General features: G+C 37.6%; 1 protein-coding gene across 2 annotated transcripts in view; it reads right to left on the bottom strand.

Annotated features, from left to right (window-relative positions):
* Nucleotides 1-2,545: 2,545 nt before the first annotated feature.
* The window catches only part of EPHX4 (epoxide hydrolase 4), a 36,784-nt gene continuing 11,693 nt past the window's right edge, over nt 2,546-27,636 (bottom strand). The window contains exons 3-8 of one of the 2 annotated variants that reach the window (XM_032155366.2): nt 25,927-26,084; nt 23,271-23,399; nt 18,179-18,282; nt 15,913-16,061; nt 6,382-6,423; nt 3,083-3,140 (exon numbers count right to left, since the gene is read on the bottom strand). In XM_032155366.2, coding sequence (XP_032011257.1) covers nt 6,390-6,423; nt 15,913-16,061; nt 18,179-18,282; nt 23,271-23,399; nt 25,927-26,084 — 574 coding nt within the window. In that variant the 3' untranslated portion in view covers nt 3,083-3,140; nt 6,382-6,389. Of the gene's footprint in view, nt 3,141-6,381; nt 6,424-15,912; nt 16,062-18,178; nt 18,283-23,270; nt 23,400-25,926; nt 26,085-27,636 lie in introns of both variants that reach the window. The other variant, XM_032155365.2, reaches the window with a different exon arrangement.

A 27,636-nucleotide genomic window follows, 5' to 3' on the forward strand; every position in this document is an offset into this window, starting at 1 on the left:
AAACTGACATAAGTAGCAACAACAACAAATCTTTTTTTTTTTGTTTTTTTGAGACGGAGTCTTGCTCTGTCACCCAGGCTGGAGTGCAGTGGCGCAATCTCGGCTCACTGCAAGCTCCACCTCTCGGGTTCACGCCATTCTCCTGCCTCAACCTCTCCGAGTAGCTGGAACTACAGGCGCCTGCCACCACGCCCGGCTATTTTTTTGTATTTTTAGTAGAGACAGGGTTTCACCGTGGTCTCGATCTCCTGACCTCGTGATCCGCCAGCCTCGGCCTCCCAAAGTGCTGGGATTACAAGCGTGAGCCACCGCGCCCGGCCCAACAACAAATCTTAAAATCACCTTTGTCAGTAACAGGTTTTTATTAAAATAAGTCAGGATTACTTTACTGTGTCCACACGTACCAGTCTTTCCCTTGTTGCTGCCCTTCTGGAGGGATCAAGAGGGAAGCACCGAGTTGGTATGAACCAGGCTTTTTCTATACCTTGTGGCATTTGCAACTCTGACAATGCTCTATAGAATATTCCTATGTTTACTAATTGCTAATTTGAATTCCTTTTCCCTCCCGAAATTAAAAGTCAAATTGTAGGTTCCTGAGAGATATTTCCATCTATTGAAACACACCAGATTACTGCTGAAACAGGAAGAGTGACGTGGATACCACAAGTCTGCTAAACGGTATCTGGTGTAAGTGGGATCATGGGCTTTACCACCAGATGGCTCTAGGTCACATCCTAGCTCCAGAACTTACACTATGGGCATTGGCAAAGTTACACGTTAAATCACATTTTTACTATTTATAAATTGGTGATACCTACCTTGCGTGTTGTTAGGAAGCAATGTGTTATATAGAGAATTGGATTTTTGTTGTAAATACAAGTTGCTGTGATACAGTAATGAGAATTCTTAGGGACATTCTCCTTTGTTCTGTCACGATCAGAACTATGCTTAATGAGGGAAGTAATCCTTTCACCAATTTAGGGCTTATCTGTTATGTGATGTGATTTGGCAGTGTTACTGGTTGCCTCCCATGTTAAAGGAGAACAACCCAAAAGAATGAGTCCCTTGGCCGGGCATGGTGGCTCACGCTTGTAATCCCAGCACTTTGGGAGGCCCAGGCGGGCGGATCACGAGGTCAGGAGATCGAGACCATGGTGAAACCCCGTCTCTACTAAAAATACAAAAAATTAGCCGGGCGCGGTGGCGGGCGCCTGTAGTCCCAGCTACTCGGAGAGGCTGAGGCAGGAGAATGGTGTGAACCCGGGAGGCGGAGCTTGCAGTGAGCCGAGATCGTGCCACTGCACTCCAGCCTGGGCAACAGAGCGAGACTCCATCTCAAAAAAAAAAAAAAAAAAAAAAAAAGAATGAGTCGTAGTCCCTTGAATTGGTATTGTTCTCTATTCTGTAACTCTTCTCAACTCTTGCTTATAATGTTCATTTCTACTCTTGAACCTTTGCTTAATTTAACTGCATTCTATGTATGCGTCTTTTTTTTTTTTTAGACAGACTTTTGTTCTTGTTGCCCAGGCTGGAATGCAGTGGCGTGATCTTGGCTCACTGCAACCTCTGCCTCCCAGGTTCAAGCAATTCTGCCTCGGCCTCCCAAGTAGCTGGGATTACAGGCATTTGCCACCAACCCCGGCTAATTTTTGTATTTTTGGTAGAGATGAGGTTTCACCATGTTGGCCAGGCTGGTCTTAAACTCCTGACCTCAGGTGATCCACCAACCTCAGCCTCCCAAAGTGCTGGAATTACAAGCATGAGCCACCGCACCCAGCCCTTAAGGCTTCTTATGGGAAAGTTCTATGTTACCACCTTATCCTTCTTTTATATTTCCCCATTAAGCAAATATTTGAGTGCCTACAATATGCCAGGCCCTTAGTCTAGACTTGGGTTTGTATCAGTTAATAAAACAACAAAAAATCCCTGCCCTGTGGAACTTAGATTCTAGTGCACATAAGATGTGTAGTATTCAATTCTTGTTGCATTGAATGAGGTAAAAGGATCCTTCCCTTCCCTTTCCCTCTCCCTTTCCCTTTCCCTTTCCGTTCCAACAGGGTCTCACTCCATTGCCCAGGCTGGAGTGCAATGGCCCAATCATGGCTCACTGCAACCTTGAGCTCCTGGACACAAGCGATCTTACCTCAGCCTCATGAGTAGCTGGGACTTCAGGTGTGCACCCCTACGCCTGCCCACTTTTATTTTTTATTTATTTTTGGTAGAGATGAAGTTTCACCATGTTGGCCAGGCTGGTCTCAAACTCCTGGCCTCAACTGATTCTCCCGCCTTGGCTTCCCACAGGGCTGAGATTACAGGCATGAGCCACCACGCCCAGCCAAGATGTCAGCTTTAAAAAATGGTTTAATGTTCCCAGTATAAATAGTATATGGCCCATTTTAAAAATGCATATTCATTTAGTTATATTTGCCTTCAAACTAATAGATATACTATAAATCCAAAGAGATTCGATAATATAACTTTTTAATGATTAAAAATAGTAAAAAGAACTTTTGAACAATAGAATGAAAATTTATATCATTGCAGGTTTGCCTTATAATGTGGCACAGCTAATCTTTAATATACATTTGTAAAAGGCACCATATGTTAACAGAGTAAAAAAAAGCAAGAAATCAAAATGGAACCACTTACTGCAAACTTCCTTTTTGTACAAGTGTATATATTTTAAGGCAGATGCTTGTCTGTGCAAAATACACCAGAAGAAAATCAACATTGTATTACATGTTCACATGATCTCAGATTTTTTTCAATACCATTTGTCAGGATATTTATTTATGATAAAGCACATTAAAACAGGCTTTTTCTAATAAAACATAAAGAAGTTGATGAACAATTTTTAAAAATTATTTAGAGATTTCATTACAGACCCTTCATAGAAGATAAAGAAAAGTCAATCTTTTTTTCTTGTTTCTTCTTTTAGAAATGTCCATATCAATTTGTTCACTATGTCAGGTTGGTCTTGCTGAAGCCAATGACTGGCTTCTGACAAAATAGTTAGCCTGAAATAGTTTTTAACATAAATCTTTGTGACTTCAGCCATCTCAACCTCCATGAATGCGTCATTCTCTCCCCACAGTAGTAGTGTTGGAGTGGTCACCATGTGATGTTTGAGAGGCAGGCAGCTATAAAAACAAAATACATGGGCTTGAGATTCACTGTCAAAGTTAAAATGACATTTTCCTATAGTGCCCCATTAGGCCGTTCATTATCGAAGTGGGCAATCTTGCCTCTAAAAGGGTGAAAATTGTGTTCTTGGGAGGGTGAAAAAAATCTTACCCTTTGCATAAATAAAGCATGGATATACATACAGTACATAAACAGATATTAAAATTTCACAGGGTGGGGGTGATTAGGGAAAAAAAAAAGTCTAAAAAGGCTCCTTAGGAAAGTGATAATGAAAGAGTGATTGAGAAACAATGCATTAAGTAATCAACATTTACTATAAAATATTTAAAAGGCTATTTAAGAAAAGGTCCAATAAAATTTAAATTGGATGAGGCTAGTGAAATGTATAATAAAAGCTGTAAGTTAAATAGGAAATTCATCACTATGAGGAGTAATTTGTTTCAAAAGGATACCAGAATTACTGAATGGTGTAATGAAAGAGAGATTTAAACTATTTATATTAGTGTTTAGCTTTATTTTAAATTGTTCTTAGATAATCTGATGCATTTTATGTGAAAATTGGAGCTGAAAACTCAAAAAAATATATTTGAACTGAGCTTTAATATTACATGATACTATATTTTGCAAGAAGATTATTTTTTAAAACAAAGTTTTTGTTGTGTATATATATGTTTTTAAAATTAATTTGAGATAGGGTCTTGCTATTTTGACCAGGCTGGTCTCAAACTCCTGGCTTCAAGCGATCCTCCCATCTCGGCCTCCCAAAATGCTGGGATTACAGGCATGAGCCAGCACACATGGCCTATACTTTCTTAAGTACAGAAAAATATAAAGAACAAAAATAAAATCATTTATAATTCCATTATCAAAAGGGTAATATTTTGGCATTTTCCATGCATATTCTTGAAACCATACTGTAAATATAATGCAATATAGACAATTTATACACAGTACATGTATGCAAGTTTCACATTAAATGATATCAAGAATTTTCTAATTTCATAACATTTTTCAAAAATAATTGTAAAAGATACTAGTTTATGGCATAACTCATAAATGACTTGACTATTCCCCTATAATTGAATATTTAGGTTTTGTGGTATTTCTCCTTGTTTTAAATTATGCTGTAATAAGCATTTTATGCCCAGATTTTTCTTGGCATTTCTGATCACCCCTTTGAGCTACAGCCTAGAAGTAGAATTCCTGAGCTTAAGGGAACAAATATTTTTAAAGCTTTTGACATCTTCTGTTACTGTTTTTCAGAAAAGTTGATGGTATTAACTATACACCTATTGATTAAGAATGAAAATGAACATCTAACTGTTTAGCACTGAGTCACATTTTTACTAGTAAATAAAAAAGCCTGATTTGAGGCAATTCGGAGTTGACAGCAGGATATTACACATGCCCACCATGGACTTAATTTCTGACACCATGCAAGTAGCCACTATTCGGTTGTAATCCTCCTAAAAATTAAGTTCTTTGTAAATGGGTAAATTGACAGAAAAATGTATTCTATACTTACTAACTGATGGGTTAGAATACAAACTTTAGATCTGGGCATGGTGGCTCACATGCCCCAGCACTTAGGGAAGCCAAGGTGGGCAGATCGCCTGAGGTCAGGAGTTCGAGACCAGCCTGGCCAACATGGTGAAACCCTGTCTCTATTAAAAATGCAAAAATTAGCCGAGTGTGGTGGCTTACGCCTGTAATCCCAGCTACTTGGGAGGCTGAGGCAGGAGAATCGCTTGAACCCAGAAGGCAGAGGTTGCAATGAGCCAAGATCGCACCATTGCACTCCAGTCTGGGGAACAGGGCAAACTCCGTCTTAAAAAAAAAAAAAAGAACACAAACTTTAAAGCCACTTACATTCTAGAGCACAATAATGTTCAAAACCGAACCATTTTCTAACAGTTATCTGCATGGTTTAGCAATATTGGTGCACAGAATAATTGAATTAGTAAAGTAAGAGGAGTTTTAAAAGACCATTAGTCAAAGAGCAAAGAGAAATATAAACTCTTCACCAGATCAAAATAGAGATAAAAGAGAGGTGTTTCCAGAAAACAGAAGAAAAGCATATTCTCTAGCCCTGAGGTTTCAAATTACTAAATTTCACATTAAATATGTTACATATGAAATAAAGTAATCAGTAATTAAGATGATATTTTATTTTTTATCTGCTGACCCATTTGATTTCCCAACTGGTTCAAATATTGGGCAGCAAAAAGAGGCACTATTTGTCAGATTCCCCCCAAATACCCAACAATAGTACATGCATTTCTACAAATATATAAAGGCGTTTTGGATGCATTTAAACTGTATATATAAATGGTATCATACTCTACATATCATTTTACAACTTGTTTTTGTGCCTTAATATATTTTTAAGATTTATTCATTGATGATGATGAAGTAGGAGGTGGGACTCGACTCTGGACCAGATTGAAGACTGGCTGAAACAGGTAAGAGGCGCCAAAAGCACTTCTCTATATGACATGCCCACCAGTGCCATGACAGTTTACCATTGCTGTGGCAACACCCAGAAGTTACCACCCCTTTTCTAGAAATTTAGAAGTTAGAAAATTAGAAATTACGTGTCCCTTAACTTGCATGTAATTAAAAGTGGGTATAAATATGAATGCAGAACTGCCCCTGAGCTGCCACTCTGGGCACACTACCTATGGGTTAGACCTGCTCTGTAAGGAGGAGTACCTCTGCCGCTGCAGTACGCTGCTGCTTCAATAAAAGTTGCTGTCTAACACCACCAGCTTGCCCTTGAATCTTCCTGGGCAAAGCCAAGAACCCTTCTAGGCAAAGCCCCAATTTTGGGGCTTGCCTGCCCTGCATCAATGATACATGAAGTTCTACTTCACTCATTTTCATTCCTATATAGAATTCCATTATATGACTATACTGCAATTGATCCATTTTTCTGTTAATAGACATTTTTAAATTTCCAATTATTTTGATAATTCAAATAATAACCAAATTCATTCTTGTACACATCCACTTATGCACATGTACAAGAGTTTCCTTACAGTACATCCCCAGAAATAGAACTGCTTTTCAGAGTATACACATCCTCAACCTTACTTGATATTGTCAAACTGTTTTGCCAACTGATTGTATGCTCTACAAGCGGCATGTAAGAATTCCCTTTCCTCTACTTCACTGCCAACATGTTCTCAATTGGTTAATTTTTTTCCAATCAAATGAGTGTGAAACATTTTCACTTACCTGATGTGCTAGATACTGCTCCACAAAACTTCTTTGCTTCCGCTATAGTATTTAAAAAATCCAAGGTTCAGCAGGACAATTGGCCATCCAGAATTCCTAGACTTCCTATTGCTAGGTGAGAATGTAATGTGTGCCCAGCATGCCCTCTCTGACCCTTCCCACTTCCCACAGACAAATGCAGATGTAGTGGTAAGCCACCATGGACCACACAGACAAGGGCGACACCCTATGTATAACAGAACAACAAAACAGAAAGCACCAAGGCTTCTGACCAAAGAATAGCATAGCTGTGATTATTTCATGGAGCAAAACCACACCAGCCTAGACTTTTACTTGTGAGAGAAAGAAATTCTATCTTGTTTATGCCACTGTTACTTCGTATCTCTCTTACAAGCAGTAATACTTATGTTCTATATCTGACTACCATTAGGGTTCAGCATCTTTCATGTGTTTATTGGCTGTTAGATTCCTTTTCTGTGAATTGCTTTCTCATATCCTTTATCCATTTTTTGATTGAGCTACTTTTTTTATATTAATTTAGAGGTACTCTTTATAAACTCTAGATATTAATTCAAAATTGTGTATTGCAAATAACTTCTCCCCACCTAAGGTTGCTCATCATTTTATGTCTTTTGACATATATTTTTAAATATTAATATAATCAAATGTATCAGTCTTCACAGTTTGAGAGCTATTGTGCTTTATTTAAGAAATCGTTCCCACATGAGGTCATGAAAGTTTTATTTTCTAGACATCTTAAAGTTTTATTATCACATTTGGGTTTTTATTTCCCTAAAGCTTATTTTTGTTTTACTTTATTCTATTATTTTAGATTCAGGGGGTACACGTGTGGTTTGTTACATGGGTATATTGTATGATGCTGAGGTTTGGGCTTCTATTGATCCTGTCGCCCAAATAATGAACATAGTTCCCAATAGGAAGTTTTTCAACCCTTGCTGCCCTCCCTCCCTCCACCATTTTGGAGTCCCATTGTCTATTGTGCCCATCTTTATGTCCATGAATACCCAATGCCTGAAGCTTATTTTTTGTTTGGTAAAATAAAATACAGGGACCTAATTTAGTTTTATTCTACATGCATATCCAATTAGTCCAACAAAATTTATTGAATCTTCACCACTGGTTTAAAATGCCATCTCTGTCATACCAAGTTCCCACATATGTGGTTCTGTTTTGGGGCTTTCTTCGCTGTTTCGTTAATCAATTTGTCCATCCCAGAGTGAATACCATACTTTATTTATTTTATAGCTTTATTATAAGTCTTGATATCTAATAGAGCTATTCACCCTATTCTTTTTTTTTTTTTTTTTTTTTGAGGCAGGCTCTTACTCTGTCACCTAGGCTAGAGTGCAGTGGCATCTTGGCTCACTGCAACCTCAAGTGATTCTCGTGCCTCAGCCATTCAAGTAGTTGGGATTACAGGTGTGCACCACCAAGTCCAGCTAATTTTTTGTATTTTTAGTAGAGACAGGGTTTTGCCATGTTGGCCAGGCTGGTCTTGAACTCCTGGCCTCATGTGATCCACCCACTTCGGCCTCCCAAAGTGCTGGGATTACATACGTGAGCCACCGCATCCGGCTACCTATTCTTTTCTTTAAAATAATCTTGGCCATTCTCCCATATAAATTTTAAAATCAGCTTGTCAAATTTCATTTAAAAACTTTCTTATGGTTTTCACTGAAGTTGCATTAAGTTTATAGAATAATTTGGGGAGGATCCAATAATTTTATTTTTTTATTTTTAAATTATTAATTAAAAAACTTTTTTTTTTGAGACAGGGTCTTGCTGTGTCACCCAGGCTGGAGTGCACTGGCAGCATCATAGCTCAATGCAGCCTTGAATTCCTGTGCTCAAGTGATCCTTCCACCTGAACCTCCTGAGTAGCTGGGACTGCAGAGGCATGCCACAACACCTGGCTAATTAAAAAAATATATTTTTTTTCTAGACACATGGTCTTGCTGTATTGCAGGCTAGTCTCTAACCCCTGGCTTCCAGCAATCCTCCCACCTCCGCCTCCCAAAGTGCTGGGATTACAGGCATGAGTCACTGTACCTGGTCCCAATAACTTTATGATATTGCAGTTTTCCACCCATGAACATGATAAACCAGAGCTGGTTTTCAGTAGTTTATACCAGCAAGTCTGTATCAATTGTGAAATTATTAAAATACTTCTCGGCGGGGCAGGGTGGCTCATACCTGTTATCCCAACACTTTGAGATGGTGTCCTTTGAGGCCAGGAGTTCGAGGCTGGAGTGAACTGTGATCATGCCACTGCACTCCAGTCTGAGCAACAACAAAGCGAGACCCTGTCTCAAAAAAAAAAAAAAAAAAAGAAAGAAAAAATACTTCTCCACTGGTTGGTAAATAGCCGCTGCTCTAAGCCCATATTCTTTAATGTCTTAGAATAAATTTTGATAATGCATAAAGGTCATCTTTTGTTAGAGTCATTCCTATATGCCTTAGAATTTTTTGTTGCATTTGCAGGTGCATCTGTTTAAGAAATAAATGTTTTATAATGGTTGTTGGTTTGTGAAACCATAATTTTGTATCTTGAACTTTTATATATCAACTTTGCTGAGCTGTTTTAATTTTGATAATTTTTCTGTAGATTCTCCTGGTTTTTTTTAGATATATAAACACATTATCTATGAATTATTATTTCTTCCTTCCCCAATTCTCATTTTTTTTTCCTTATCTTACATGCTGGCTAAGACATAATATAGTGGTGAATAGAAGCAGTTATAGTAGTCAAGTTTATCTTTTTTTTTTTTTTTTTTTTGAGACGGGGTCTTGCTCTATCGCGGAGGCTGGAGTGCAGTGACGGATCTGGGCTCACTGCAATCTCTGCCTCCTGGGTTCAAGCGATTCTCATGCCTCAACCTCCAGAATAGCTGGGATTACAGGCGCGCACCACCACACTCAGCTAATTTTTTGTATTTTTAGTAGAGACTGGGTTTCGCTATGTTGGCCAGGCTGGTCTCGGACTCCTGGCCTCATGCGATCCACCTGCCTTGGCCTCCCAAAGTGCTGGGGTTCCAGGCGTGAGCCACTGCGCCTGGCCCCTCGAGTTTATTCTTTATTTTTGAAAGAAATGCTTTATTTTTGAAAGAAATGCTATAGTAAACAAAATGATGTTTACTATAGGTTTTTGGTAGACGAAGTTCCCTTCTTCATTGTTGTGGTAATGGAACCGTAATATGATTAACAGAAAGACACCAACTGACACAGAGAATATAAAGTTTAATGACAAAGGAAAAAGAAATTTACAAAGATGACTCCATAAAGCAGGAGACAATATATTACTCTCTCAGATACCAGTAGAACTTTCCAGGCCCTCCAAAGTTTCCCATGGAAATACAACTGTGGAGAGTACTATAAATGTATTACTTACTTTGTAATACAAAGCAAGTATTTTACCATTTTAATAGAGGTTTTGTATCTCCTTGGCCCCAACTCCTGAAGAATCTTCTGTGCCTGCCAGCTCTCCAGGTGCAAATAACCAGTGCAAAACACCCTTGAGGTTTTATTATTATTTTTTTTTTTCTGGGACAATTGAGTAAAGCAAAGGTCAGTTTCCCAGAAATATCCCTTCAGCAGATGCAGGCTTATCCCACCTCTCTGAGGTCCACTCCTTTCTCCTCTATTTCTGGATTACTAAGAATTGTTGCATGAATGTGTGTTAAATTTTATTAAACGCTTTTTCTTAATTTATTTAGCTGGTCATATTTTCCCCTTTAATCTGTTAATGCAGTAATTAAATTAATGGATTTTTTTTTTTTTTTTTTTTTGAGCCGGAGTTTCGCTCTTGTTCCCCAGGCTGGAGTGCAATGGCGCGACCTTGGCTCACTGCAACCTCCGCCTCCCAGCTTCAGGTGATTCTCCTGCCTCAGCCTCCCGAGTAGCTGGGATTACAGGCATGCATCACCACGCCTGGCTAATTTTGTATTTTTAGTAGAGATGAAGTTTCTCCGTGTTGGTCAGACTGGTATTGAACTCCCGAAGTCAGGTGATCCGCCCACCTCGGCCTTCCAAAATGCTGGGATTACAGCGTGAGCCACTGCACCCAGCCTAATTAATGGATTTTTAATGCTAACTCATCCTTGGTTTAATTTTTTAATGCATGCTGAATTCATTTTGATTTTATTTTGAATGTGTGGATCTATGTTTATAACTTAAATTGACCTATAATTTGCCTGTCTTATTCAATCCTTGTTTTGGTATGAAAGTTATATTAGCCTCAGAAGATGAGCTGAAACATATCTTCCTTTTATAATATCTGAAAGAGTATTTAACAGTGGGATTTTCTGTGGTAAAACTTACCTGTAGGCTGGGTGCTGGTGGCTCACGCCTGTAATCCCAGCATTTTGGGAGGCTGAGGTCAAGAGTTCTGAGACCAGCCTGGCCAACATGGTGAAAACCTGTCTCTACTAAAAATACAAAAATTAGCCAGACGCGGTGGTACACACCTGTAATCCAAGCTACTTGGGAGGCTGAGGCAGGAGAATCACTTGAACCCGGGAGGCGGAGGTTGCAGTGAGCTGAGACTGCACAACTGCACTCCAGTCCGGATGGCAGAGCAAGACTCCGTCTCAAAAAAAAAAACAAACTCACCTGTAAAACCATCTAGGCTTCTATGTATGGGTGTGTATTTGTAATGTCTATGTGTGTTATTATAGATATGCTTTAAATTCATATTGGTTTGCTATAAGTCTTTTCATGTTTTTGAATTCTTCATGAGTAGTTTTGGATAAGTTATGTTTTTCTTAAAAATTGCCCATTTTGTCAAAGTTCTAAAATTTGTTAACTTAAACATTTATACCTTAATGTCTGTTATATTTATATTAATAGTTATTTTTTTTACTGCTTTCTGGTTCCTAACTTTGTTTATTTGTGCCTTCTGTTTTTTCTTAACCATTCTTGCCAATAGTTTATCTATCTTAGTAGTCTTCAAATAATCGGTTTTTGGTTTTGCCACTTATCTCTATTGTGTCTTTGTTTTTTATTGTATTAATTTTTGCTTTATATATGTAATTTAAATTATTTGTCTTCTAATTTATTTTTGTTTACATGTTCTTTTTCTAACTTCTTAAGTTGAACTCTTATCTCACTGATTTTCAATCTTCTTTTCTAATATAGCCTTTAAAGCTATATATTTCTTCCTAAGTATTGTTTTAACTACTCCTCATGTTATGAAATATCATTTTTTCTAAGTTTTTACTAATTTCCATAGATTTTTTACCCAGAGTTATTCAGAAGTCAAATTTCTGAATATATGAAGTTTTCTAAAAGTTTGTTGCTATTGTTACTGATTTCTACTGTAATGTGTTCAGAGAAAATAATCTATGTAATTTTTTTGGTATTGGTTAAGATTTGCTTTGTAGTCCAGTAGGTAATCAATATTTGTAATATTCTTTACATATTTGAATAGGCTGGGTACAGTGGCTCACACCTGTAATCTCAGCACTTTGGGAGGCTGAGGTGGGAGGATCACTTAAGCCCAGGAGTTGGAGACCAGCCTGCGCAACATAGTGACACCTCACCACTATTTAAAAAAAAAAAAAGAAAAGAATGTGTATTTTTCTAATTGTTAGGTGCAGAGTTGTAAAATTTTTCATCAGATCAAAGATATTAATAGAGTTGTTCAAATCTTCTATATCCTTGTTAATTTGTTTCTGCTTGATCGATCAACTTCAGAGAAAGGTGGGTTAAAATATCCTACAGTAATTATGGATCTGTCCATTTTTTCTTGTAAGACTGTCACATTTTGCTTTATTATCTGATGCTTTGTTATATGTTTAGAATTATCTTTTTGCAGTACAGGTCCTATAGCTAGTCTTATTCCCAGTTCATCCTGGTTCCTCAGGTCCAAATTTTGGCAAGTCTTTGGATGAGGACATAGTCCCAAGGAGGCTTAGGGTAATAAATGAGGGCTATTTTCATGCCTGACTATAATGTACTATACCTTATTTGTAGTCTTAATGTGCATTACATAGCCCTGTTTTTAATGATATACTCAGCTTTGCTTATCTATGTAAAGAATTGCTCAGAGAGGGGTCAGAGAGCTTCTAGAGGTCTAATGTAACTTTCCCCCAACTAGATTTAACCTACAACCAACAGTTTAAAACTCCATCTTTTGCCTTGATAAAACTGTTTTGAAGTTGATAAGCCTGCTCGCTCTCATTCTTTTTTTTTTCTTTCTCTCTCTCTCTCTGCTAATTAACAGGATTCCAGTGATTTCTCTTGGGAATACAAGTCCTCCTAATAAACAACTATTAGTAAAAGAATCTCAGAAAGATGAGAATATTTTCCCTCTTTCCTTATAGATACTTACAATGCACTGTTCTACAACTCAAAGCAAGTGCTGATAAAAAGATAAATTGAGAACATGTTTGAAAACTGTCATTCTTGTCTCCTATCCAAAATTAAGATTTTAAATATTTTTTCTTGAATATAAAAAAAGACTTGTTTGAAAATGTGCCATGCTATTTTCTCTTTACAAATGTTATTTGTAAAAAAAAAACAAAAAACAAAAAACAAGACGTGAACTTCAGACATTGTTGCTATATCCTATAAAATATAACCTGTAGCCTCTGCAATCTATCTGCCTTTCTAATCATTGCCTTGTTTGATAAACTGTTACCTACAAAGACCATTTAAATTAACATCTCGGTTTTGCCAAAGATATATGTATATAAGTTTGTTCTTGTTATTCAAAAAAAGATTTGGATTTACCTCTTCTTCCCTCATTCATATAATCTCGTGACTCCCTTTGGATTCCACAGAGTTTGAAAGATTCTGTTTTATTTAAATCAATACCTGGTGTAACTTTCCATCTCTTACTTTCAACCATTTTGTGTCCTTGTGCTTTAATTGTAACTGTGCAAACACCATATAGATGGATTCTTTTAAAAATCCAATCTGATATTCTCTGTTTTGTAACTGGCAATATTAATATATAAATGCTAGTTGTGCATGCTGACATATTGAAATTGTTTTGTCATTTTAGTTTGTGCTTTCTATTTACCCTGCTTTGCTTCTTTTTCTCCCTTTCTGCCTTTTTGATAGTTTTAAATTTTTTTATTGACAGTTTTTAATTGATCATTTTCTTGTTCCCCTCTACTGGTTTGAAAATAATACTATTCTAGTTCTATTATTTTATCACAAAAAATTATTAGCATATATATACATATGCAATTTCTAATTCTATCCTCCATATAAATTACAACTTGCTTTTTACATTTTTACTTCATTATCTCTCTAAGCTACATTCTGGGTAATTTGGGGGGATTTATCTTTCAATTTGTAATTCTCTTTGGCTTGTCTGATCTGCAATTTAACTCATCTATAGACTTCTAGATTTCAATGACCATATTTTTCATTTTCTAGAAGTTCTTTTTCAGCTCTTTCCAGCCTGTCTTGATATTACCTTATTCTTTTCTCATATTTTTTATTCTTTCTTATGTTTAATTATTTAAACATACTTTATAGTCCCTGTTAGTTCTAGTATTTGAAAGTTGTAGGAGTTTGGCTGCAATTGTATTCTGACTGCTATTAATAGTAGGTTAATTTTTTTTTTTTTTTTTTGAGATGGAGTCTCTCTCTGTCACCCAGGCTGGAGTGCGGTGGTGTGATCTCGGTTCACTGCAACCTCCGCCTCCCAAGTTCAAGTGATTCTCCTACCTCAGCCTCTGAGTAGCTAGGATTACAGGCATGTGCCACCACACCCAGCTAATTTTTGTATTTTTAGTAGAGACATGGTTTCGCCATGTTGGCCAGGCTGGTCTCGAACTCCTGACCTCAGGTGATCTGTCCACCTCAGCCTCCCAAAGTGCAGAGATTATAGGCATGGCCCAGGTTGATATTTTTAAATTTGGATTATGAACTAATCTTTAGGGGACTTCATCTGTGGGAATATTGTGAGGCCTGAATTGAGATGTATCCTAGAGAAGTTTTGTCTTTGTTTCTGCCAGGCTTCCTAGGGAATGTTAACAGCCTAAGGCATGTTAACACATAATTTCTGCCCTGAGAATTCCAGAATCATGGAGGTAGCACAAATTCAAATCCCTAAACCTCAAATTCAAGGCCAGCTGTGGCTCCTAATTCTTAAGAGAAATGGAATCTTGTTTTTTTCCCTAAGTACAGACCCAAACTGACAAATGTCCATGTCTCATCTTTCACGCTATACTTTCTCCCCAGACAACATGTTCTAAAACCAAAGCTTGTCTCTACGTCAATGACTCCCAGATCTTACATATCTTCATCCCAGAATCTCTCCTCTGATTTCCAGACCCTACTATCCAACTGTGTATTTGAATATCTATGGTATCACCCAAAAGTCAACTAGCCTAAGATCAATAAAATTCATGACTTTCCCATAAAAACTAGTCCCATTCTAGTGTTTCCTGTCTCAGTAAATGGCATGCTTATCCATACTGTTGTACATGCCAGAAATCCAGGAGCTATATTTGATACCTCTCTTCTCATTCCCCCTCCAACCCATTGCCAACCCCTGTCAATTTTACCTCTTAAGTATCTCTTAAATCTGCCCACTCTCTCCATCTCCACTGTTTTCAGACTAGTTGTTCAAGTTACCATCATCTCTAGCCTGGACTGCTGCAGTTTTCCCACATTTACTCTGAAAATTCTCCAATATATTCTCTGCACTATGGCCACATTGAACTTATTCAAATACACATGTAGGTTGTTTTTCTTTTCTGCTTGAGATTCTCATTCACTGGCTTCACATTCATGGCTTTTACATCCTTCATATGGTCTACTTACCCACCTCTTGGACCCAGCCTCATAATGCTCTTCTCACCCTTACTTTCTGTGCTCCAGCCAAGAATCCCTAATTCTGTTGCTTGAAGCTACAACCCTCTTCCATCTTCCCACAGGGCTTTGGTACCTGCTGTTTCCTTTTTCTGGAATGCCAGTCCCCCTGTCCTCAATCTTGTTTAGTCAATACCTAACTCATCCTTCACTTATTTGGTCTCACATCATTTCCTCGGTTCTCATCTCTTTCTTTCAAAGCCTTTCTGTTAGTTTATAACTATTCACTCATTACTGTGGTTATTTGCTTAATGTCTGTTTTCCCTATTAGGCTACAAGTTTTGTGAGATCAGAGACCTTATCTAGTTTTGCTCATTACTATGTTCTGAGTAACTAACACAGCCCAGAACATAGTGGTTAATAAATATTTCTTGAATAAATAAATCATCATTTAAAAAGAATTAAAAATATACATCTATTCCAAATAATCTAAAAGGAGAGAATAAGTTGATGGAGTTATGGATAAAACAAGTGACAGCTACATGGACGATTTGTTACATTACTCCGTCTACTTTTCCATAAGTTTAAAATTGTCCATAAAAAGATTATGCAACTTACTAAAAAAATTAAAATACCTTATTTGAGTCTTTGAATAAGTGGTGAAGCTAACCTTAAAAATAAAATATTGTCCCTTTAGGATCAGACTGAAATATTTTCATTTAACTAAAAAGAAATTATACTGACCTGAAGATATTTCGGTAATGGTTAATTGGGCCACTTAATGCTCCAGGCTGAGAAAAGACATAAATATAAGCTTCAAGATCCTCTGTTGTTAATTGGCATCCTTTTCTTCCAATGCCAGTGCTGTGACTGGTAAACAGATGTTTCAAAACCTAATTTAAGTGAGAAAACAATAATTAAAACTTTTTTGTTATCTAATAATAAGCTAAGTCTTTGGCTTTGGAAAGGGGATGGTGGTCATTGTGCGGTGACAACTCCTAATTTCTGCTCTAGCCAAGTTTGAGATCTCATTGTTTATACATACATATTCTATGCATTTCTGCTTTCCTGGCTTTATTTTTTCTATATTCTTCCCTTCTAATCCCCCCTGCACACTGTATTTTTATAAAAAGCATCCTGTCTTCTTGTTGCCTATTCATATTCTATAAGGCCCAGCTCAAGAGTTCCTTGGATAAATGACTAATTCCCCTTCTGGGCAGGAAATAAAAGATAAGCCCAGGGCATTGAGGAGGCAAGCTATCACTGACTAAAGGGATTATGTCAAAAAGCCACAAGAGCCAACCTGAAGGGATGCCTCATTTGATGCCTATTGTGGGATAATTTGGGCATCCAAAAGAATAATGACTCTAACTGATTGATATATATCAAATATATATTCATTACTCTAAAAGTTGTTTGTAAAAAGAAAAAGAATGAGCATATATCCTGCCATTCTTGTGTGAACTATATTTCAGAATAAATAGTAGATGTGGAAAAATTCTTTATAGCAGAATTTCAATTAAAAGCAGAAAGAATTCTAAAATTAGAAAATAACCATTTTTCATACCCTAATGAAATAATAGGCCTAGGCTATGATCACTAATGTATACTAAAATTAATTTGGTGGAAGGATGTTAGGAAATTTTGGATAGGCTGATAACTCATGAGCCCACTGATCACTGTTAGCATTAGTAAAACTGGACCAAGTAGGTATCATGCACTTCCCTGATGGGATGAGTTAGGAAATACACAGCACCATCTATTAAGTATCCTTTTCAAATTAAAATTTAATCAAGCCTCTAGATCACCAATACCTATGAAGTAGGAAAAACAAGTGTTAGAGGAACAAGTTAAATACCACCATGATGAAGCAATCAGCCAAATCCAAAATATGGATCTTTCCTCAGGGCAAATTTCTTCAATAAATAAGTGATATTAAACAAAAATAAGAAAAGAAAGAAGGCACTATTATACATTTTAAAAACCATAACAACTAAATACAAGGTATAGACTTTGGTTCCTGATTCAAACAAATGAAGTATATCAAGACAGTTATGACAGTTAATGAAATTTGAATGGGTATTAAATGATATTAATGGGTTGTCATTTATTCCGTTAGGTTTGATAGTGGCATTGGGTTTTTTTTTTTAAGTTCTTATCCCATCACAGTTATACATAGAATTATTTACAGGTAAAATTATCTTATGCCTTTTAAAAATCTCACCAGTATCTAACACCATGTTGGACATGTAAGAAGCATTTATGCCGGGAGTGGTGGCTCATGCCTGTAATCCCAGCACTTTGGGAAGCTGAGGTGGGAGGATCGCTTGAGGCCAGGAGTTTCAGACCAGCCTGGGCAACATGGTAAAACCCAGTCTCTATAAAAAATACAAAAACTAGCGGGGCATGGTGGCACATGCCTGTAGTCCCAACTACTTGGGAGGCTGAGGTGGGAGAGGATTGCTTGAGCCTGGGAGGTTGAGGCTGCAGTGAGCTGCACTCCAGCCTGGGTGACAAAGCGAATTCCTGTCTCAAAAACCAAGCAAAACAAAAAAATAAAAATAAAAAAGAAGAATTTAATAAAGAATTTAATAAATTTCCAAGATACTTTCCAAGATATTTCCAAGATACTACACTACTGGTGTCAGTGTACGTGCGACACTAATATCTGCATGTTTACTTTGTTTAGGGCTTTTTTTTTTTAACCCCAAAGTCTTCTACTTCTGCTGCTATTAAACCTGACATTTGTATTCCCTCATCTCCCCATGAGATGTTCTCTAGAAAGGGGTATGCCTATAGGGGCACAGTCTCACAAAAAATTGAAGAACAGCCAGGTATTTAAATACATAAACAGAGACTATGAAAATAAGCAAGACTATAGGTAAGTTCTTAAAATCATTTAAGTTATAATAATTTCCTTTCATTTTTCATTATTCTTAAATGTGGACTTTAAAATATTTTTCATTAATAATAATAATAATACATTATTTGTTTGATTTGTTTGGCTTACCTTGAAATCATTTATCGAGAACATAAATTCTGGGAACCATGGTATTTGGAAGAAGTAATAATAACTGGATTTCAACAGCTGAGCAGGGTGTCGTAAAATATATTCTGAAATTAAAATGCCATGTTAGACCTTATCCAAGGGGTATAAATTACTTACTGTTAGAAGAACTTCTTTTTAGGACAATTTCACTTTAAGATGATCCCATAAAAGAATCCATAAGTAAGACTTCTTTGGAACAATTTCTATGCTCTTATATCTTACTATGAGTATTTCTGGTATTTCCAAAATTTATACCATCTTATTTATTATTATTTTTATTTTTTATTTTTTTGAGACAGAGTCTTGCTCTGTTGCCCAGGCTGGAGTGCAATGGCGCGATCTCAGCTCACTATAACCTCTGCCTCCCAGGTTCAAGCGATTCTCCTGCCTCAGCTTCCCAAGTAGCTAGGATTACAGGTGCCCACCACCACGCCCGGCTAATTTTTTGTATTTTTAGTAGAGGCAGAGTTTCGCCATGTTGGCCAGGCTGGCTTCGAACTCCTGACCTCAGGTGATCTGCCCACCTAGGCCTCCCAAAGTGTTGGGATTACAGGCGTGAGCCACCATGCCTGGTCTTATACCACTTTAAATAAAAAGAAAGTTTCACTTTATGAAATCTTGACTCAAAAGGGAACAGGAAGCCCAAACAACACTGCTTTTCCTCCAAGGTCATTATCAGTGACCTACCACTTTTCCTAGGAATACATGGTGATGTAATTTTCGGTTGTTTAAAAGATTTTCCTTACAAGTTGATTCAAATTGAATGCCTTGTTCATCTGGCCTCAAAAGGAACTGAAGTTTTTCCTATAAATTCACTGATGTATCTAGAAAACTCATTCATTCAATGAATATTTGACTATCTACTGTGTGCCAGGGGATTTAGCAGTGAACAAGACAGAAAAGGTTCCCACAAACAATGAACGTACACAATAAATAAGTCCAAATGCTTACAAGATCACTTTAGAGAGCAATAATACCATAAAGAAAAGAAAAGAAGGCAAACTGATTGACAGTGATGGTAGGGTGGAGTGGAGGGACTGCTACATAGTAGAAGTGGTCAAGAAGGCCTCTCTGGGATGCGATGTTTGCTGAGTCCTGAATGGTCACAGGGAGTCAGCTGTGCAAAGATCTAGGGAGAACATCCAGGAACAGCAAGTAGATCCTGGGCTTGGTACATTCCAGATGCAGAAAGGCCTGTGTTGCTGGTGTATAATGAATGAGAGGAAGATGGTATATGATGAGTCAGAAAGAAAAGCAGAAGCCTGATCATGTAGGACTAGAATAGTAAGATTTTATTTTAAGTGCTTTGGGAAGACACTAAAGTTTTAAACTGGTGAGTTTATATATATATATATATAAAATCATATATAATAAAAAAGTGTGTAAAGCCAGGCATGGTGGCTCATGCCTGTAATCCCAGTGCTTTGAGAGGCTGAGGGAGGAAGACTGCTTGAAGCCAAGGGTTGAGACCAGCCTGGGCAACATAGCAAGACACTGTCTCTACAAAAAAAAACGGTGGTGTAAGCCTGTAGTCCCAGCTACTTGGGAGGCTGAGGTGGGAGGATCACTTGAGCCCAGCCTTGAGGTTAAGGCTTCAGTGCACTATGATTATGCCACTGCACTCCAGTATGGGGGACAAAAGGAGATCCTAAATGAGACCCTGTCTCTAAAAAAACGGGAAAAAAAGAGTCTATGCTTGAGTACTATGCAATCTTATTTTCCTTACTATAAGTCATTTTTTCTTATTTCCAATTTCATAACTATATTCAACATGGAGTTTTTAGAAATATAATTTTCAGATAAGTATACCATTGTTATACTATAGTTTTTGCAAAGTGATAATTGAACAAGATTTATTCACCACTGCATTAAGAGATATCAATACAATTAAGGGAAAAATATAGGCAAGTTATTCGAAAGCCTCATATTGACCTGACAGGGCAGAAACAATTATTGATAAAATAATTCCAGAAATATTCCAAGTATTTTCTTTTTTTTTTTCTTTTTTTTTTTTTTGAGACGGAGTCTTGCTCTGTCACCCAGGCTGGAGTGCAGTGGCGCAATCTCGGCTCGCTGCAAGCTCCGCCTCCCGGGTTCACGCCATTCTCTTGACTCAGCCTCTCTGAGTAGCTGGGACTACAGGTGCCCGCCACCATGCCCGGCTAATTTTTTTGTGTGTGTGTTTTTAGTAGAGACGGGGTTTCACCGTGGTCTCGATCTCCTGACCTCGTGATCCGCCCGCCTCGGCCTCCCAAAGTGCTGGGATTACAAGCGTGAGCCACCGCGCCCGGCCCCAAGTATTTTCTTGCTGAAATCACCAGCTACAGTTTGTTCATATAGCACCACCACCAAAATAAGATTTACGCTTGGGTCCTGATCAATTGAACAAGCATGTAGCGTGACTTCTGCTGTTTAATTCAACCTAGAAAAACACAGTGACTCTCAGGACATTTGAATCCTAAGCATCCATCCCACTATACCTCAGTAGTGATAGGTCAGTTGGATATGTATCTAAAATTCAACTCAACACTTATATTGACTTATATATTTACATAGTCATGGGCCCTTTCTTCCTTACCTGTTTAATTTTTAGGAAGAAATAGAGATATGCGGTTCTGAATTTTTTATTTCCTAGAGTCCTGCTGTGGGTAGTAGTAGTACTTGAACCTCAGAAAACTTAACAAGGGTAAAGAGTACAAAATTATTATTTTTTGCCAAAACCAAATAAAAATGTGCCCTGGCCATGGTTCACAGGTCTTTAATCACTATTAAGTTTTTAAGAGTTGCCTTTAAAGTGGAGGTTCTCAAAGTACCGTCCATGTGAATCCCTGGGGATTCCCAAGACTTTTTAAGGTATCCAGGTGGTCAAAACTATTTCATAGCAATATTAAGATATTTATTTGCTTTTTTCTCACCATATTGATATTTGCACCAATACTACAAAAGCAACGATGGTTAAAGCCACTGTTGGTTTAGCACAAATCAAGGCAGTGGCACTGAACAATGCTAGTAGTCATCCTATTCTTCACCACCACACACTGGTGGCAAACTAACTAATTAATTAAATTTAATTAAGTGCTAGTTTCACTTAACAGTGTCTTTGATGAAACAGCAAAAAACATTAATTAAACTTGACCTTTGAGTACATCTTTTTAATATTCTATGTAATTAAATAGAAAGTACACATAAAGCAGTTCTGTTGTCTCAAGACAACACAAATACAATGATTGTCCCAAGGAAAAGCACTTCTACAATTGTTTGAGTTGATGGGTTGAATTAGCTGCTTTTTTTTTTTTTTTTTTTTGAGACAGGGTCTCACTTTGCCACCCAGGGTGGAGTGCGTGGCACAATCTCAGCTCACTGCAGCCTCAACCTCCTAAGCTTAAGTGATCTTCCTGCCTCAGCCCCCCAGGTAGCTGGGACTACAGGTGCACACCACCACACCCAGCTAATTTTTAGCTGCATTTTTAAATGTAACATTGTTTTACTTGAAAGAATGACTAACAACCAATCATCAGTCAGACATGGGCATTTGGCAGACAATCTCTTGAAAATTAACAAAGTGAGCCTGTCACATCAAGGAAAACAATCATCAGTAGTTGTTGCCATTGATAAAAATCAGACTTTCAAATGAACCTTAGAACTTTGAAAAACTTATATCTGCTACTGTGAGCTTCACAGCTTTGCAATACTTTAAAGGCTTTTCTGATGAGATTAGGGTGATGTCAAAGAATGTGATTTTTTTGATACTGTATGATGAAATGTGTCAACTTATGGAAGATCTGCATATATCAGTGAACCAACATCTTCCAATGCATGATGATACAAAACCAGGCATGGATAAAAGATCCAATAAAAGTGCTAGGGAGACCTGTGGGTTTTCATAGAGCACAGTATAAAAAAATCATTTATATGCCATTACATTCCACATTGTTACCTTTAAGAAACCATTGTCCAGGCGCGGTGGCTCACGCCTGTAATCCCAGCACTTTAGGAGGCTGAGGCGGGCGGATCACGAGGTCAGGCATTTGAGACCAGCCTGGCCAACATGGCGAAACCCTGTCTCTACTAAAAATACAAAAATTAGCCAAGCGTGGTGGCGGGTGTCTGTAGTCCCAGCTACTCCGGAGGCTGAGGCAGGATAATCGCTTGAACACAGGAGGCGGAGGTTGCAGTGAGCCGAGATGGCGCCACTGCACTCCAGCCTGGGCGACAGAGCGAGACTCCATCTCAAAAAAACAAAAACAAAAACGAAAACAAAACCATTAATTTTTAAGTTTGGTGTAGTATTAAGAAAGAAAATCCACAGTTATCTGAAAAGGCTATTAAAATACTCCTCCCTTTTCCAATTACAGTTCTGTGTGATGCCAAATTTCCTCATATACTTCAATTCAAACAACATATTGCAACAGATTGAAGAGATTTGCAAAAATGTAAAACAATGACACTCTTTTCACTAAAATTTTGTTTTGGAAGATGTAGTTAGCTTTCATTTAAAATATGTTATTTATGTTAACATGTAATGGTTTATTTATTTTGATGAATTAACATATAAATATTTTTAAATTTCTATTTTAATTTCTAATACAGTGAATATTTATAAACCATATAAGTAAACGCTCAGTGGGGTCTTTAATAATTTTAAGAGCATAAAGAAGCCCAAGACCAAAAATGTGAGAACTGCTTTAAAAAATACTGCTATTCCTGACAGCCAAAGCAGTCAAGCAAGAGGAGAATTTATTTCTAGGCTGTCAGGATTCATTACTGTCAAAGCAATGTCATTGTATGTTTCCCTTTATCCTTCCCCAAGTTAACAGTAAAATCTTTTTTTGAAGGAATAAAATTATGTAAGCAAGTATAAAGCTAAATTTTCTTAGTTTCCCCAGGAAGATTGAAAACCAAGGTATCTGACACTGTCATGTGCTATCATGGTTTAGTCATTTAATTTTAAAATATGATAGTAACCAAATTTTGCTGTTTCTAATCCAAAAGGTCAGTGGCAAGAGTGAATTGTCACATTAGCAGAACTGTTTTGATAAAAACTTGAACTCACCTGTAAATACATTTGGATGAGGGAAGTTAATAACAATAAGCTTCATCACCATTTCAGGATAACAGATGGCAATTAGCCAAGCAATCATGCCCCCCCAGTCATGGCCAATAAGAACACATTTACTATACCCTGCAATCAAGAAATAAATGTTGACATCCTTAAAAAGAAACAGGTGGGTGCACTGTTACCTCACATAAAATAGTTATACTTCTGAAGTACCTCTTTTCATTATCTTATCCTAATTATGTACTTTGTGCAGATACTGAGTTCAGTGGTTCCAACACTTGTCTGTACATCACCTAGATAGCTCCACTCTAAACCTATAGATTGAGAATCTCTCCCAGGAATCCATATTAAAAAAAAAGAATCTGAAATAGGCCGGTGTGGTGGTTCATAGCTATAATCTCAACACTTGCGAGGCCAAAGCAGGAGGATTGCTTGAGGCCAGGAGTTCGAGACCAGCCTGGGCAACATAGCAAGACCTCCCCACCACACACACACCCAGCCATTTCTACAAAAAAATAAAGAAATTATCCAGGTGTGGTGGTGTCCACCTGTAGTACAAGCAACTGTAGAGCCTGGGGTGGGAGAATCTCTTGAGCCCAGGACTTCAAGGCTGCAGTGAGCCATGATCATGTCACTGCACTCCAGCCTGGGTGACAGAGCGAGACTGAGACTCTGTTTCTAAAAAAGAAAAAAAGTTAGGGGGGTGGGGGTACAAAAGAAACAAAAAAAACATCTGTAATAGCTTATGTTGCTCAGCTCTGGTCCCATGGACCTGAGTTTGGAAACCATGGTAAATACTGCACATAATGAAGTCAAAAGCAAGATTATTTGTTTTTTTTTTTTTGAATGCTCAGAGATTTCTAGTTATAGTAAAATTATAAATGCCTCATCTATGTCCAACTCACAAATCTTTATTTCCAGGAAGCATCTATCTCTTCCCTAACTTCATAAATCCTATGTACAATTCAACACAGAAAATTTGTCACTAATTTGGAACTGTGAAGTCAAATTGAAGTAATGGAAAGTCTTAATTATAGCACCAATTTTGTACCAGTTTCATTTCATGTAATCACTCAGTTAATTTAAAGTAGGTTAAAATGTTGATTAATAGAGATTCCTACAGGATTTCCATTGTATGGATGCATAAAATTCATTTGCAATTTATTCCTGGAGTACTTAAAATTGCTTAATTCTTTCAAGGAAGTACTTCTCACCATCACTCCTCACCACTATACTAATACACACACATAGACATAGACACACATGCATAAATCTTGTTTATATTAATTATTTGCCTAAAAATTTCATGATGACAAATTTAGGCCAGGTCTGACTGAATTATCACAAAATCTGAAATATAATTGTTCAAAATCAGTGTCTGAGTCTCTTCTACTGTAATCAGACTAAATGACAATATTGTACGTGACACCCCCAGACCCCATTCATTTTTTCCCCCCTAAAAATATTGGCCTGATCCATGTTCTCATTAGAGTACTGTAGAAAGTGCCTTTGATTTCATGGTATTTCTCACTATATTGCTTCCATTAACATACTGATGGTAGCAGCTTGGTTTCAGTCAAAAGGGACATAGTATTAATAGATTGGATTATTGTTAAAAAATATTTACTTTCCCCTTCTCCCTGCTGTCACAGTAGTCTACTTGCTGCCCCTTTGATTTGCTTTGGTCTCGTGGTGGCTGTATAACTTGAATTTGGGCTCCACCATATGACTTGCTTTGACTAATAGGCTGCCGGTAGAAACTTAAGCTTGTGCACCTGGGCTCACCCTCGGCTCACCCTCTACTATTGCCAGGAGAAAAGCTTCCCTCAGGCAGCCACTCCCTTTTAGCTTGGGCTCCAGCCCAACTCACAGAGAGAAGCCAGTCCCAGCTGGACCTGCAGCCTCAGGCAAAGACCAGAGGAGTCCAGCCTATGGTTAACCTGCAGATCCATGAGCACAGGAAAAAATGGTTATGACCCTATGCCACCGAATCTGAGGTGGTTTGTTCCACAATATTATGTGGTTCTGATTGATACAACAGAAATAATGCAAGTGCATCTGTATCTTATAACATTTTAAAATGAATACGTGTGTGTTCTAAAGAAATAAATTTTCTAAGTACAAAAATAAACTTTTCAATAATTATTTCTGAAAATAATAAACAGCATACATTAGGTCTATTTTTTTTTTTTTAGAGAGAGTCTCATTCTTGTTGCCCAGGATGGAGTGCAACGGCACGATCTTGGCTCACTGCAACCTCCACCTCCTGGGTTCACGCCTGGCTAATTTTTGTATTTTTAGTAGAGACAGGGTTTCAACACGTTGGTCAGGCTGGTCTTGAACTTTGACCTCAGGTGATCTGCCCGCCTCAGCCTCTCAAAGTGCTGGGATTACAGGCGCAAGCCACAGTGCCCGGGCCATTAGATCTGTGTTTAAAAACAAATCTGAAAAGACAGAATAGTTGCTCTAGATGCATCATTTTAAATTTCCTATATAGATATTTTGGGCTGACTACCTGAAACCATGGTGACAGGATCCAGATAATTTGGGTAGATGGAATATGCATCCTCCCAAGAAAAGAAGTCATTGATTCACAATTTGTTGAATGTTTGTCCCTTAAAAAGAGTTGTTTTGTTTCAAACTAACCTACCTAAAGAATCTAAAATATCCTTTATATCTGTAATTAGACAATCCAATTTATAATTCTGTCGATGAATGGGAGCATCTGTTTCTCCATAACCTCTCAAATCCAGTGCTACAACTCGATATTCACTTTTAAATTCTCTCAGTTGGTAACGCCAAGAATACCTGCAGGAAAAAAGGAAGCATTTAAAATATCATATTAACTAGTACAAACAGTAACATTACAGATTTTCTTTTTCTTTTCTTTTTCTTTTTTTTTTTTTGAGACAGAGTTTTGCTCTGTCACCCAGGCTGGAGTGCAGTGGTGCAATCACAGCTCACTGCAGCCTCAACCTCTCTGGCTCAAGTGATCCTCCTGCCTCAGTTTCCTAAAAAGCTGAGACTACAGGTGCACACCATCACACTCAGCTAATTTAAAAAATTTTTTGTAGACATGGGATCTCCCTATGTTGCCAGGGCTGGTCTCAAACTTCTGGGCTCAAGTGATCCTCATGCCTTAGCCTCCCAAAGTGCTGAGATTACAGGTGTGAGCCACTGCACCTGGTCACATTTCATATTTTCTCAGTGGAAAACTGTAAGAAATTCCTTATTTTTAGAACAGATATATAGCTGCAAATAAGCAGGAAAGAGACCTACTTGAGAAGGAAACACTGATATTCTATGAGAATTATTTTGTCTTTTTACCAGTTCCAGTGGAGGGTAACAAAGTGCCACTATTTACAGAAACTACATAGTATCAGATACTAAAATCATTGTACTTATATATGTCTTGAGTCCATTTTTAAAAAATTGAAACAGGGTCTCGCTATGTTGCCCAGGCTGGTCTCGAACTCCTGGCTCAAGTGATCCTTCTGCTTCGGCCTCCCAAAGTGCTAGGATTACAGGTGTGAGCTAACATATCTGGCCAATAAGTCAATTTTTTGTTTGTTTGTTTTGAGACAGAGTTTTGCTCTTATTGCCCAGGCTGGGGTGCAATGGCATGATCTTGGCTCACTGCAACCTCTGCCTCCCGGGTTCAAGCAATTCTCCTGCTTCAGCCTCCCAAGTAGCTAGGATTACAGGCATGCCCCACCACACCTGGCTAATTTTTATATATTTTTTCTTTTTAGTAGAGACAGGGTTTCTCCATGTTGGTCAGGCTGGTCTTGAATTCCTGACCTCAGGTGATCCGCCCACCTCAGCCTCCCAAAGTGCTGGGATTATAGGTGTGAGCCACTGCGCCTGGCCAAATAAGTCAATTTTTTAAGCTTTTCTTAAATGGTGTGTATAGCCACCAGGGAATCTGTACTATGAACAGTTAGTTATTTTACAGCCCGAATTTCTAGATAATAAATTGATTATCAAGTATAAAAAAGTGAGTGGGAAGATGAGCTTGACAGTTTTACCAAAACATCCGAATGCTTATTTGGCCCAGGAATTTTGGTGGAGTAACATAAGTAAAATGCTTCTGTATTGCAGAACCATTTGATTCTCTGATTGAAAAAATTTACTAGATGAAATTTTATATTTCTCTCACAAGTAGATTTTACTCACCTTACTCCACTGTTAAATACGGTCAAAGTTTTAGTAATAACCACAGCTTATTTATGGGTGAAAAATTCTGAAGGTTTTTTTTTAAAAGATTATCACGGAAATAATCTAATAATAAAACAACCATTTAAGATAAACCTCTGCTTATGCTAAAGCAAAATTCTGTGGAGAAGATCCTGAACCATGA

Source organism: Hylobates moloch, unplaced genomic scaffold (genome assembly GCF_009828535.3).
Source record: "Hylobates moloch isolate HMO894 unplaced genomic scaffold, HMol_V3 SCAFFOLD_5, whole genome shotgun sequence".
Lineage (NCBI taxonomy): Eukaryota > Metazoa > Chordata > Mammalia > Primates > Hylobatidae > Hylobates > Hylobates moloch.